Source organism: Bufo bufo, chromosome 3 (assembly GCF_905171765.1).
Source record: "Bufo bufo chromosome 3, aBufBuf1.1, whole genome shotgun sequence".
NCBI lineage: Eukaryota > Metazoa > Chordata > Amphibia > Anura > Bufonidae > Bufo > Bufo bufo.
Genome location: NC_053391.1, coordinates 224887016 through 224902150, shown reverse-complemented (window position 1 = coordinate 224902150; position 15135 = coordinate 224887016). Strand labels below are relative to the sequence as shown.

Here is a 15135-nt window from a genome sequence, read left to right as displayed (position 1 = left end):
TTGTAAGGTCACTTCCTCACTGTTATAAAAAAAAATATCAACTCACATACACTTGTTTTTTTTGTTTTTTTTTAAGCAGATAATAAACCAGTCTGTTTAAGAGTAGAAAGACGCCAGACTTCCATGCAACATCTGCAAAATTTAGGCAAAAAAATGCACAAAAATGCAAAAACCCCTAAAAAAATTAAAAATATTGTGTGACACTAGCCTAACACTAGAAGACTACAAATCTATGTGTTTTCTTGTGACAGCAGAGTGATAATGTTTTGAGCACACAGACACTATTTCAGACACAGCAGTCCAGTAATTTTTGCTTCTTAGAGCTTTATTATAACAATCACGATTGTACAGATTAGTTGGGAAAGGATTTAAAGAGGAGTCTTGCTGCCTTTTACTACAAAGTCCAAGATTCCTTTCTGATCCAGTGACAATCAAAGTAAAGGTGATCCCAAATCGTCCCCATTTCTTGGAATCAGATGATATAAACGGTGGGACACCTCCTTGCTTTTTTAAATGCAGGTTTTGTGTTGTGTTGTATCGTTTTTCAGTAGTTTTGCATGGGTATACTGAGAATATCTGGACTTCAGTCATAGAAAATTAGCAAAATGATAACCCAGTGTATTGTGACCCTGATGCTTCAGGAGTCCAGGAAATGAGCCGGAAGTTCGAGGGCAGGTAACTGCACAGCAACAAATTCACAGCATTGTGTAGCATATACATAACTATACACCTTTTGTATCATTTTGTGATTTAACATGAAATTAGGCTTCTGTTCACTTTACAAAAATGCAATATGTGTATTAGCTGTAAGAGTAGTATCTGTATCTACTGAGTGTGTCCTTCCATGCTTGTAAATGTTTGCGTACATTTTCAGTTTTTTTTTATTTTACATTTTTTTGTTCTTTGCAGGTGTACAGCAGGGACTCATTCTTCATTTGTGCAACTACACATCTGTGTGAGTGTACACTGGGTTTTTAGGTTTCCTGGTACATAAATGTTCTTATGTATTAGTCTGCACTTGTTTCTACAAACATCTCCGTGCCCACATGTTGACTTTGTCTCTTTGCCTATCTGCCTGTGTTCTGTAAGACGTTCTCTCACTTTTGGATCCTTTCCAAAGCACTACTCTCCAAAGTCTATCTGGGAAAGTCTCTGAAACGTAGGCAAATGTTTATTAGCACAAAGGAGTAGCTGGCACATTGATGCCTGACAAATGCTCTTTTTTATTCTGGTTCCATTGGTGTATAACTGGAGGGTAAATAACTCTGCCAGAGAGAGACCATGGTGACGAAGGGTCTGAGCTGCCACCTGGACGATATCGGGCAAGTAACCCAATCACCACCAACAATGAGCAGAAAGCTAGTGCAGTTAGTGCTTTTTGTCCTCTATGTTTGTAACCTGTGCCAGTCTCTCTAGTCCTGGCACTAGCACATGCCGTTCGCACTCTGCCCCCAAGGATGGAGACACGTAGGCATACCCTGCATTCCTCTCCTGGAAGTAGTCTTGTGACATTGTATGAATTCAGACCGACAGGAAGCCTTGCACGTTCAACACTGGCACCAGGTGTTAGGCAACTCCACCGCAGGCTGCATCCAAGAGCATTAAGTGGTGGGACCCAAGATAGCAATAAATGGCGCTCGCCTACTTCTCCCACATGAAGCTGGACAGGATCGTCTCTAGGTGGGTATAGTTGGTTGACCATGAGGTGAACACTCTTGTAATCTGCTCCTACCAAATTCTGCGCTACACAGGTATATACTCCAGCATGGGCAGATGAGACTACCTGTATTTCTAGTGTGCCTTCTTCTTGTACTTTGTAACCACCCCAGTTTGCAGATACTCCTAGCCTCTCTCCAGAGGGGGTTACCCAATATATTTGTGGCTCTGGCTCAGCAAGTGCTCTGCAGTGTAAGGTTATGCTTTGTCCACTGGATGCCCGAACTCGAGGCGAAAAGCTTGGCACAGGAATAAGGGGAAGACAACGATCACTCATCTCGCGAAAAGGGACTAATCTTAACTGTGTACGCCTTAATTCTGGAGGCTCGGCACATAGTGTTGATTGGGGTTCCATAAAGCGTACATGTGAGGCTGTGGCATTCACCCAACGGATAACGCAATCACATCTCAGAGGATTTCCATGCATAGCAATTTCCTGCAAGTTTGGCAGTGACTCTACAGTTTCTCTGTGTAAAGAGCTCAGAGCATTGTTATTCAACATTAGCGTTTCCATGCGTGGCAGTTTCTGGAAGGCCCTGGGATGGATGAAAGAAAGCTTAGGATTGTTAGTTACTTCTAACTTGGTCAGTTCCGGCAGGTTCACTAAAGCCAATTCATCAATAGATACTAGCTCTTCCATGCTATTTAATCCAAGTTCCTTTAACTGAGCCATATTTTCAAAGTCTTTTTGCTGGATTCTGCTCAGTGGATTCTTGTTCAAATCCAAAAACTTCAGGCTTGGCACCCTTTGCAGAGCACCTTTTGGTACTCTGATTAATTTGTTATCATACAAAGAAAGACTTTCCAAGTTAAGTAATCCTTCTAATGCAAAGTCTGATATGTCCTTAAGCCCCATACCCGCCAGAACAAGACTCCGTAAATTGGAAAGTGCCTTAAAGTTCATGTCTAGGATTGAACTAACCTTATTGCCGCCAACCATCAAGACCTCAAGGGATGGCATTTCTTTAAACCACTGGTTATTCAGTGTTGTCAGTAGGTTTGAGTTCAGATGAAGACGAAGTAAACGTTGCAGACCAGAAAATGCTTGGGGAGATATGTCACTCAGTTGATTGTGATTAAGGTACAATTCTTCAAGGTTTTCAAGTCCTGAAAAGCTATGATCTGGCAAGTTTTCCAACTGGTTCTCTTCAAGGTGGAGGCTTACAAGGTTTGGTAGTTGCCTGGCATTAAAATCTCTAATATGTGAGAAACTGTTCTGAGACAAATCTAGTTCTGTCAGGTTTTTCAGGTAACCTAGTTCTTCTTGCTCCAGATGTGCAATATTGTTGCTCTGCAGGAGAAGTGTATGAGTCCCAGCTGGTAGAGCATTTGGGACAGCTGTGACAAATAGGTCGTTGCAGTCCACAGTATTGGCCTCTCTGTAGGCTGACCTGGGAGTGTACCAGGGACGTATCTGACAGACACACTGTGATGGACACTGCACTTTCCAAGGCACAGCTGGAATGCCTGCCATAGCTGAGGATGCCCAAAACAGGATTAACTTGACCACAAGAAGTCTCATCCTGCAGCCAGGAGAGGGGTAATCAAAATTCATTCTCCACATAGATCAAGTGTATGAATTAGAATTCTTTACAGAAAATGAGAGAGCAGTTTCATCCAGAAGACTAGAGTGTCAGCTGAGACCACCCTTTTATCATCATGAACACCAAGCTGCTGGGCTCTTCCTCTTGAGAGCAAAATCATCATTTAGAACATCCAACATTTGATAGGATCTGTGGAGACAAGGGATTATTGTTAGAATTAAAAATACAGAAATCAGATTCAGCACATTGCATGTTTTCTTTTTCATCTATGGCCCTTTTTTCTTCTTCAGAATTATCACATTTTCCCCACCTGCCCCTTTCCTATTCACACACCTCTTTCCTTTTATGTACTTTCCTTGTTTCTATCTCCCTCCATCCCTAGTGTTTTTTTTTTCTCTATTTTTTATCTCCTCCTCCCTGTGCATCGCCCCCACAAGCTGAGTCTTTTCTTCCATGGCCCTTTGTTTCCTAAGAGCCTCTCACTTGTCACCATGGTGACGGACCAGCAAGTATTAGACATATTCAGTTTGGCCAGATACAGTGCTGGCCTCAAAAGAAAAGTGCTGAGAGAAAACGAATTACTTTGTGAGATGTGGAAATGGCTACAAGATACAGTTCTATTATTGTGTTAAATGTAGTTTATACTGTTAATACAGTCATTTAGAAGCAAAATACATTTGAATAAAAATCTCTAATCAGCTTTATGATTGGGATCAGTGTTAACCTAACTATTCATTAGCTACATCCTTCCCATTTACAGTACTAAAAAGCTACAGTAACATGGTCCTTGTGTAAATAACAGAACATCCTCACAGAAAGTCACACATGTGAACAGTCATATTTATGAAAAGTCACAAGTCAACAGTCATATACGTGAACGGTCATAGTAAGGCTATGTTATCCAAATCACACAAATGAGTCAAAAATATTAGACTTAGTCATTTATCTATTGAGAAAAATGATCCAATACCACAAGTCTGTGAGTGACAAAAGTATGTGAACCCTTGCTTTCAGTATCTGGTGTGAAACTGCAACTACACAATTCTAGTAATTGTTGATTAGATCTACACATCCGATTGGAGGAACTTTAGCACATTCCTTAGCACAAAACAGCATCACCGCTTACTTCAGTTCCTTCTATTGGATTAAGGTCAGGACTTAGACTTGACTGTTCAAAAACTTTGGGGGTCATTTATTAAGACTGACCGGCCGGTCTTAACAACCCCTATATCTGGCGGTGGATCCACCGAAGTTAACTTCCTCGAATCCAGCGTCAGTCTAAATGTAAGCCAGCTTCCTACCATTTTCTACGCCTAACACAGGCATAGAAAATTATGAATGAGACGGCCTGTCGGGCGTTTCTCCTTCCCACGTCATGCCCACTTTTTTTACACCTGGCGTGAGCAGGGAAAAGTCGCAGATTGCGGCGTAACTAACCATTGCGCCACAATCTGCGACAAAAAATGCGCCTAATATTGGGGTATTTCTGGATAATAAATGACCCCCTTTATTTATTTTTTCACCATTCTTTTGTAGAACAACTTTTGTTCTTAGGGTCAATGTCTTTATCTTGAGGTTCAGCTCACGGACAGATGTCCTGACATTTTCCTTTAGAATTTGCTGGTATAATTCTGAATTCATTGTTCGATCAATGGTGGCAAGGTGTCCTTGCACCGATGCAGCAAAAAAAGCCTCAAACCATGATTCTATCACCACTGGGTTTCACAAATGGAATTAGTTTTTTTTTATGTTGGAATGCAGTGTTTTCAAACATAACACTTTTCATTTAAACCAAAAAGTTCTATTTTGGTTTCATCGCTCCAAAAAACATTGTTCAAATAGCCTTCTGCCTTGTCCAGGTGACCTTTAGTGAACTACAGAAGGGCAGCAGTGTTCTATGTGGAGAGTAGCGGCTTTCTTATTGCAACCTACCATGTACACCATTGTTGTTCCTGATGGTGGACTCATGAAGATTAGCTAATGTGAGAAAGACCTTTAGTTTCTTAGAGGCTACCTTGGGTTCCTTTGTGATCTCGCAGACTATTACACGCCTTACTCGGCATCATCTCTGTTGGTAGATCACACCTGGGGAGAGTAATAATAGTCTTAAATTTCCTCCATTTGTATATAATCTGACTGATGTGGATTGGTGGAGTCCAAACTCTTCAGAGATGGTTTTGTAGCCTTTTCCAGCCTAATGAGCATCAACAACTCATTTTCTGTGGTCTTCAGAGACATCTCCTTTGTTTGTGCATGTGTTGTGAATATCAGACTTTGATAGCTCTCTTTTAATAAAATAACAAATTTTCCACACCTGATTGTTATCCCATTGATTGAAAACACAGGATTCTAATTTCAATTTCAAATTAACTGCCAATCCTAATGGTTCTTTACATACTTTTGCAACCCACAAACATGGATAGTGGATCCTTTTCCTAAATGAATAACTTACCAAGTCTAATATTTTTGACTCATTTGTTTGATTTAGTTATCTTTATCTATTGTTAGGACTTGTGTGAAAATATGATTGAGTTTTTAGGTCAAATATATGCAGAAATTTAGAAAATTCTGGAGGGTTCGCAAAAATTTCAAGTACCACTATACACTCACCTAAAGAATTATTAGGAACACCTGTTCTATTTCTCATTAATGCAATTATCTAGTCAACCAATCACATGGCAGTTGCTTCAATGCATTTAGGGGTGTGGTCCTGGTCAAGACAATCTCCTGAACTCCAAACTGAATGTCAGAATGGGAAAGAAAGGTGATTTAAGCAATTTTGAGCATGGCATTGTTGTTTGTGCCAGACGGGCCGGTCTGAGTATTTCCAAATCTGCTCAGTTACTGGGATTTTCACGCACAACCATTTCTAGGGTTTACAAAGAATGGTGTGAAAAGGGAAAAACATCCAGTATGCGGCAGTCCTGTGGGCAAAAATGCCTTGTGGATGCTAGAGGTCAGAGGAGAATGGGCCGACTGATTCAAGCTGATAGAAGAGCAACGTTGACTGAAATAACCACTCGTTAAAACCGAGGTATGCAGCAAAGAATTTGTGAAGCCACAACACGCACAACCTTGAGGCGGATGGGCTACAACAGCAGAAGACCCCACCGGGTACCACTCATCTCCACTACAAATAGGAAAAAGAGGCTACAATTTGCACAAGCTCACCAAAATTGGACTGTTGAAGACTGGAAAAATGTTGCCTGGTCTGATGAGTCTCGATTTCTGTTGAGACATTCAAATTGGTAGAGTCCGAATTTGGCGTAAACAGAATGAGAACATGTATCCATCATGCCTTGTTACCACTGTGCAGGCTGGTGGTGGTGGTGTAATAGTGTGGGGGATGTTTTCTGGGCACACTTTAGGCCCCTTAGTGCCAATTGGGCATCGTTTAAATGCCACGGGCTACCTGAGCATTGTTTCTGACCATGTCCATCCCTTCATGACCACCATGTACCCATCCTCTGATGACTACTTCCAGCAGGATAATGCACCATGTCACAAAGCTCGATTCATTTCAAATTGGATTCTTGAACATGACAATGAGTTCACTGTACTAAAATGGCCCCCACAGTCACCAGATCTCAACCCAATAGAGCATCTTTGGGATGTGGTGGAACGGGAGCTTCGTGCCCTGGATGTGCATCCCTCAAATCTCCATCAACTGCAAGATGCTATCCTATCAACATTTCTAAAGAATGCTATCAGCACCTTGTTGAATCAATGCCACGTAGAATTAAGGCAGTTCTGAAGGCAAAAGGGGGTTCAACACCGTATTAGTATGGTGTTCCTAATAATTCTTTAGGTGAGTGTAGGTGTGTTTTCAGCCTTACATCTATTTCATTGCTGCTCCCTGAAACCATGTGAGAGGAAAATATATTTTGTGACTCAGAAATCTTTTACATTAGTCAAAAATATATTAAATATTGCGTTTTTGCTTTTCATTCTCCGCTTTTCCGTTTACATAGCCGTATGAAGGCTTGTTTTTTGCGAGACAAGTTGCACATTTTAATTCCACAGTTTAAGGCTACATGCACACGACCATATGTGTTTTGCTGTCCGCAAAAAAAACTGATGACATTCCATATGGCATCCGTTTTTTTTTGCGGATCCATTGTAATAATGCCTATCCTTCTCCGCAAACTAGAAAACTAGAAAAAAATAGGACATGCACTATTTTTTTTGCGGAGCAACGGAACGGACATACTGATGCGGACAGCACATGGTGTGCTGTCCGCGTTTTTTGCGGATCCATTGAAATGAATGGGTCCGCATCCTATCCGCAAAAAAAACTATCGGACACGGAAACAAAATACGGTCGTGTGCATGAGGCCTAATATTGTATCTGATATAGTAGGGAGCTGGAATTTTTTTTCAAATGGAATGAAATCAGAAAAAAAAATCAATTTCGCTACAGTTTTATAGGTTTCGTTTTTATGGTCTTTCCTATATAGTAAAACTGACCTGTTACTTTCATTCTCCAAGTCAGTACAATTACGGCAATACCAGATTTGTATAGTTTAATACTGGGAAAAAATTTTTTTAGTTTTTGCCACTATATTCTGACCCCTATAAATTTATGTGTATGGAGCTGTGTGGGAGCTAATTTTTTTTGGGACAATCTGTAGTTTTCATTGACACCAATGGATTTGTACAACTTTTTGATTTACTTTTTATTTATTTTTGTGGACATTTTGAGTTTTTTTCCGTTTTGACATTTGCTGTATGGGATAAATACTTTTATATTTTCTTAGTACAGCCGTTTTCACACATGGTGATGCCAATGATTTGTATTTTTTTATTGTTTACATAATTTTATTAACATTTTGGGCAAAGGGGGGGGGTGATTTGAAGTTTCATTTTATTTTTTTCATTTTATTTTTTATTTTTTTCATTTTATTTTTTATTTTTTTCATTTTTTATAGTTCCCTTAGGGAAGTATAACAAGCAGTCATTAGATTGCTTCTCTCATACACTCCAATGCATTAGTACATGTACGGCATTGGTCGGGAATGGGTTAAAGATTGTTCTCACTCAAGAGATGAGTGTGCACCATAGGCACATGTCGGCTGTGGTGCCTGTGGGCGCAATATTTAAAGACCAGACATCCACCATACATGCAGTGTCTGTGATCAGATACAACTCCCTTCACAGACATTTAACCCCTCAGATGCCATGATCAGTTGTGGCCATGGCATCTGAGGCAGGACTTAGGCCTCTTTCACACTTGCGTTGTTGGGATCCGGCATGCACTTCCGTTGCCGGAGGTGCCTGCCGGATCCGGAAAAACGCAAGTGTACTGAAAGCATTTGAAGACGGAACCGTCTTCCAAATGCGTTCAGTGTTACTATGGCACCCAGGACGCTATTAAAGTCCTGGCTGCCATAGTAGTAGTGGGGAGCGGGGGAGAGGTATACTTACAGTCCGTGCGGCTCCCGGGGCGCTCCAGAATGACGTCAGAGCGCCCCATGCGCATGGATGACGTGATCACATGGATCACGTGATCCATGCGCTTGGGGCGCCCTGACGTCACTCTGGAGCGCCCGGGGAGCCGCACGGACGGTAAGTACACTGCTCCCCCGCTCCCCACTACACTTACCATGGCTGTCAGGACTTTAGCGTCCCGGCAGCCATGGTAACCACTCTGAAAAAGCTAAATGTCCGCTCCGGCAATGCGCCGAAACGACGTTTAGCTTAAGGCCGGATCCGGATCAATGCCTTCCAATGGGCATTAATTCCGGATCCGGCCTTGCGGCAAGTGTTCCGGATTTTTGGCCGGAGCAAAAAGCGCAGCATGCTGCGGTATTTTCTCCGGCCAACAAACGTTCCGTACCGGAACTGAAGACATCCTGATGCATCCTGAACGGATTACTCTCCATTCAGAATGCATTAGGATAATCCTGATCAGGATTCTTCCGGCATAGAGCCCCGACGACGGAACTCTATGCCGGAAGACAATAACGCAGGTGTGAAAGAGCCCTAAAAGGTGTTGTCCAAGTTATTTTATTGTTATTTGTATGTTTCTAACTAAGCAGATGTAAGGGGTTTTCAATTCACTTACTTCATGTATAGTGGCCCTATTCTCCTAGTTAACTGAGTGTCACATGACCTGTGATATCAGCTTCCTTCCCTGCTCTGATGACCTTCCGTGCACAAGCCTGATGGAGCAGGTCTGCCTCTGTGCACAGAACGTCACTGTGAAGGCTATGCTTGGTTGGAGTGATAAGCCACACCCCCTCCATTGCCTGAGTTGCTGGCCACACCCTCTGCACTGCCCGATCTGCTGGCTGAGCTGTCTGCCCTCTGTCTCTCCTCCCACTGGATTCTTCAGCAAGTTTAACTCCTTGTACCATCAGCAGCACAGACTCAGGGTTGGAGGCTCTGCCTCAGGTACTGAGCAGCTGCAGGATTTCCTCTTCTCCAGGCAGTGGAGACAAATACTGTGCACAGGATCTTCCCTCCCTCCTCACCCTGCAAACACAGAGCTGGCTGGAGGAGTTCTCTCCTGTGTACTCTTCTGCTGGCTGTGAAGAAGTGTCTGCAGAGCATTGCACAAAAACAGCTAGGGGGAAGATCCTGTGTGCCTCAGCAATGTCATTGTACTGTACGGCTAGTCCCACAGATACAACAGCAGTAATTTATTTCACCCCCTTTGCAGTGCAGGGGGAGGGGAAAGGGAGTCTTTGTTGATACCTTCAGAGATTGTTATTACATGCCCCCCACAGCTCTGCAACTGCATGTAAACAAAGGGGCCAAATAGAACTAGGGAAATGAGTAAATATTTTTTTTTTCCTAAAACTTACTTAGCTTATGTATATATTGCTGACCATCAGATTTACAGTGCTTTCTATTTAATTTAACTGGTTTAAAAAAATTTAAGTAGTAAAAAAAACTGGATATAAATTTGGTATAGCATTAATCATACTGCTCCACAGAATTAAGTTATTGTGTAAATTTTACCGCAAAGTGAATGCCGTAAAAATGAAATCAATAAAACAATAGCACAAACTGCCCTTCTTTTTAATCCCACCCACCATTAGTTTTTTCCAGCTACTTAATGCATCATATAGAATATTGCCTATGTGAATGGAAAAATAAAATGGTTTTGGCTTTTTGGAAGGTAGGTAGTAAAAAAAAAAAAATATATGAAAATTGGCTGCATCAGGCAGGGGAAGTGTGCGGAGTTAACGCTCTTTAGTGGTGGCTGCTGATACCTAGCATGTTATGTTTAAATGTATGTCTATGCAGTGGATTTGGAGCTCTGTCTAAGAGAAACAGAGCTCCAACAACTATAGATGTATTAAAAAATTTGTCAACATAGAATTTTGGACCTGTTTAGATTGAAAAATCCAAAATGGTATTCTAGGTGGATTTTGTCTTTAAATAGCAGTTAAAAGATTGATAATGCCACATAGCAAATCTTTATTCACAAAACAAGAATGACCTTCTAGTACCTGAGTGAGTCCCCACAGCATCTAGGATCCATTGCTGCTACTACGGATATAGTTATGCTTATGCTACTGCAGTATACTCACCTTCACACATCTGCCATGACACTTTTGATTATCACATCAGACAAAAAATGCATATTCTGTGCTCAACAGATAGGAGGATTTTACTATGAATATAGAAAGCACCGGAAATATCAAGAGAATTAATTAAGTGGACAGTTGAATAATATGGAAGTGGTCAGCAGTTACATTAGTAGTAGGTTTAGAAAATGCGTGTTGGTACTAGAAATAATGCACCAATATATGGCATTAAAATAAAAACTACTTGCACATTTCCTGCGAAGGACAAAATTCAAACGAGAACTACAAAGAGCTTTGAATTCTGCCACAGTCCACACTAATCAGTCAGCCTGGCGTAATCTGTTTCATAGCCAGTGTCGAAACCCTTACAATTCTTTTGTATTGGTAAGAGAGAGAAAAAGGGATCTGCATGGAAAGCCACCTCCTTCTCTAGACTGAAGCACAGAGCAGAGGTAATTTATAACCCCTGCAGTGTCAGCATCAGCACTTAATACCCAGCACGGAGGAAGGAGTATCACAGTCAAACTATGTGAGACCTAAACAGGGGGCATCAGAAGAGCCAGGAAGGAAGGAAAAACTAGAAAAGAACTGGTAGAAATTAAATGAACATTGCAAGAAGGAAAAAAGAGCTTTTCCAGCACAGCAAAAGAGGAGGAGTAACAAATACCAAGTAGTCTTGGCAAAGTAAAATACTGAAGGACACATTTTTGATCTCACATTGTGAAGCACAGATGTACTAGGACTGTGTGACATTGTAGCATGGATTACAATATAAGCCAAGAAGTAGCTAGGCTAAATACTACTAACTAGGAGAAGTTCATAAATCAATATGGAAATATTTAGTTATTAGTAAATATAAATATGGTTTTACACTGGTCACCTCTCCTGACATTCCTGTTTTAGCAGTGACATACCTATAGGGGTCACAGCAGTCATAGTTGCGAATTAGTCCACAGGACTCCATCACCAAAACTATTTGATCAAATATTTGATGCCCAGCATCCAAAGTATCGTAAATCTGAGACACTGGGGTAGAGGAGACAGGGGAAGAAGATTTATGATGCTGGAAATTCCTCACTACCAAAAGTGAGCTATTAATACCAAAAGTAGCAGTAGATCAGTATAAAGGCAAGGAAGGGAAGCTGTGGAGAAAAATTCAGATGGGCTGCTGTAAGTGCTACAGTGTTCTCTTAGCGCATATTTATAGGGAAAAGACAATTGAGCTGTACAGAAAATTATACTCCACTCCTACCACTACTTAGTATGGTGTTCGTGTATAGGGGTATCCAGTAATTAAAGAGGTTATCCAGTAATTTATATTGATAACCTATCCTCTGGATAGGTCTTCAATAGATCAGCAAGGGTCCGACACATGGGACCCCTGCCAATCAGCTGTTAGAAGAGGCCAGCACTCCATGAGTGCAGTGGCCTTTTGCTAGGCCATGTGACAACACTGTACATCGGTCACATGGCCTAGTTGCAGCTTAGCCCCATTCAAGTCAATGGGGCTGATCTGCAATACCAAGCACAGCCTCTGTACAATGTATGGCACTGTGGTTGAATAGCTTCCAGGAACCGGCTGTGCTCACCAGAGCGCCGGTGAGTGTGGAAGCTCCCTGGAGCAGCTGATTGGCAGGGGTTCTGGGACTTGGACTCCCACCAATGTGATAATGATGACCTATCCAGAGGATAAGTCATCATTATCTATTCCTGGTTAACCCCTTTAATGTGAGGTCCATATTAGACCTGCAGCCGAGGTAGATTAAATTTGGATACTGATAAACTGGCTGACACCAGAGAGCAAGTGCTACACAAAAAGCAGGTCCCCTTCCTCCGTCATGCACCTTACATTGTGTGGTCACTATTTGGGAAGTGGATGGCCAATCAAAGAAGATGAATAGACAGGCTGAAGCTGTTAAGCTTGAGGAAGTAGGGCTGGAGACCAAAGCTGAACCTTTGACCTGGGGCCCATGAGCCCTTAGTGACACCCTTGTGTTTTAGTAAATACTTCCTCATGAAGTATTACAGAGGAAACTGGTCTTTGCCATTCCTCTTATTGATGGAGTGTGTCCCTACTGTCTGACAATGCGTAGAAACACATTCTATTGACAAGGGGAATAATAACACCCAGTTCTCAATGTATTCATATATTTCCAAGAGGACTAACAAAGGAACTGCACAGTGTTCAAATGAGGCTTAAAACATACCTGAGTTTTCAAAAAAAGTTTCATAATGAGTTTCATGTGCTTCTTTGTACAATCATAACTGTGAAGGAACAAATGTGCAGGCTTACACTTAAAGAAAAGCAGGAGGCTCCTGTGATGTTCAGAATCAGTGTAGAAGCAATCTTATCAGAATCTCAGCTAAGTCAGGCAGCCCCCCCCCCCCCCCTGAATTTTCTGTGAGTTGTCTTTTTTGTCTGTTACTAGGGACGGATCTTGCCTGACAAAAGGCAGTGCACTGCAAGTTAGGTGGAAGTGAGAACCCTAGTGGCAATTATTATTATTTATTATTAAAGCGACATTCATTCCATAGCGCTGTACATATGAGAGGAGGTATACATACATAATACAGACACTTGCACTAATCATAAATAAGACTAGTTACAAACTGGTACAGAAGAAGAGAGGGCCCTGCCCGTGAGGGCTTACAATCTACATGGTATTGGAGAAGGACACAGTAGGTGCAGGTGAATTTGGTCATGGCGGTATAGAGGCAGCAGGGTCACTGGTTGTAGGCTTGTCTGAAGAGATGTGTTTTCAGGCTTCTTTTGTAGGATTCCACTGTAGGTGAGAGTCTGATATGTTGGGGTAACGAGTTCCAGAGTATGGGGGATGCACGGGAGAAATCTTGGAGGCGATTGTGGGAAGAGGTGATAAGAGGAGAGGAGAGAAGGAGGTCTTGTGAGGATCGGAGAGTGCGTGTGGGGATGTATCGGGAAAGTAGCTCAGAGATGTAGGGAGGGGACCGGTTATGGACGGCCTTGTATGTATTTGTTAGTAATTTGAAGTGAATTCGCTGGGCAATGGGGAGCCAGTGAAGGGATTGGCAAAGGGGAGAGGCAGAGGAGTAATAGGGTGAGAGGTGGATTAGTCGGGCAGCAGAGTTGAGGATAGATTGAAGGGGTGCGAGAGTGCTAGATGGAAGGCCACAGAGGAGAGTATTGCAGTAGTCTAGGCGGGAGATGATGAGGGCATGTACAAGCATTTTCACAGATTCAAAGTTAAGGAAAGCACGGATGCGGGAGATGTTTTTGAGTTGGAGGCGTGGAAAGGGCTTGAATGTGCGGTCGGAAGGAAAGGGCAGAATCCAAGGTCACTCCAAGGCAGCGGACTTGGTTGACCGGGGAGAAGTGTGCAACCATTGATCGTGATAGATAGGTCTGTTGGGGGGGGGGGGGGGGGGGTTGAGCAAGATGGGGGAAAGAGGATGAATTCTGTTTTATCCATGTTAAGTTTTAGAAAGCGAAAGGCGAAGAAGGATGATATAGAAGATAGACATTGTGGGATTCTTGATAGTAAGGTGGTGATGTCTGGACCAGAGAGGTAGATTTGTGTGTCATCAGCATAAGAGTGATACTGAAAGCCATGTGACTCTATGAGCTGTCCCAGGCCAAAAGTGTAGATAGAGAAGAGCAGGGGTCCTAGGACAGAGCCTTGCGGGACACCAACAGAGAGGGAATGAGATGAGGAGGTGGTGCTGGAGTGGGAGACGCTAAATGTCCGGTCTGTGAGGTATGATGTGATCCAGGAGAGGGCCAGGTCAGTGATGCCAAGAGATGAGAGAATTTGCAACAGAAGGGAGTGGTCAACAGTGTCGAAGGCAGAGGACAGGTCAAGGAGAAGGAGGACAGAGTATTGTTTCTTGGCTTTGGCTGTTAGTAGGTGATTGGTGACTTTGGTAAGGGCAGTCTCAGTCGAGTGGTCGGGTCAGAAGCCAGATTGTAGGCGGTCAAAGAGGGAGCAGGAGGAGAGGTGAGAGGACCGTTCTGAATGGACATGTTGTTCAAGTAGCTTTGAGGCATACTGAAGAAGTGATATGGGGCGATAACTGGACAAAGAAGATGGGTCAAGTGAAGGCTTTTTGAGGATGGGTGTAATGGTAACATGTTAAAAAGAAGAGGGGAAGACACCAGAGGTTAGTGATAGGTTGAAGAGATGAGTTATGGCTGGGATAAACACTGTGGTGAGGTTAGGGATGAGGTGGGATGGAATTTGGTCAAGTGCACAGGTGGTCAGATGAGATCTGGAGAGTAGAGTGGAGAGTTTTTCTTCTGTAATGGTGGAGAAGCAGGTTTTGGGAGAAGAGGACCGAGCAGTTGTGTAGAGGGTCTGTGGGGA

General features: G+C 42.5%; 1 protein-coding gene across 1 annotated transcript in view; it reads right to left on the bottom strand.

The window, feature by feature from the left end:
- Positions 1-440: 440 nt before the first annotated feature.
- The window catches only part of LRRN2 (leucine rich repeat neuronal 2), a 114876-nt gene continuing 100181 nt past the window's right edge, over positions 441-15135 (bottom strand). The window contains exon 2 of the mRNA XM_040423989.1: positions 441-3449. Coding sequence (XP_040279923.1) covers positions 1175-3280 — 2106 coding nt within the window. The 5' untranslated portion in view covers positions 3281-3449 and the 3' untranslated portion in view covers positions 441-1174. The remainder of the gene's footprint in view (positions 3450-15135) is intronic.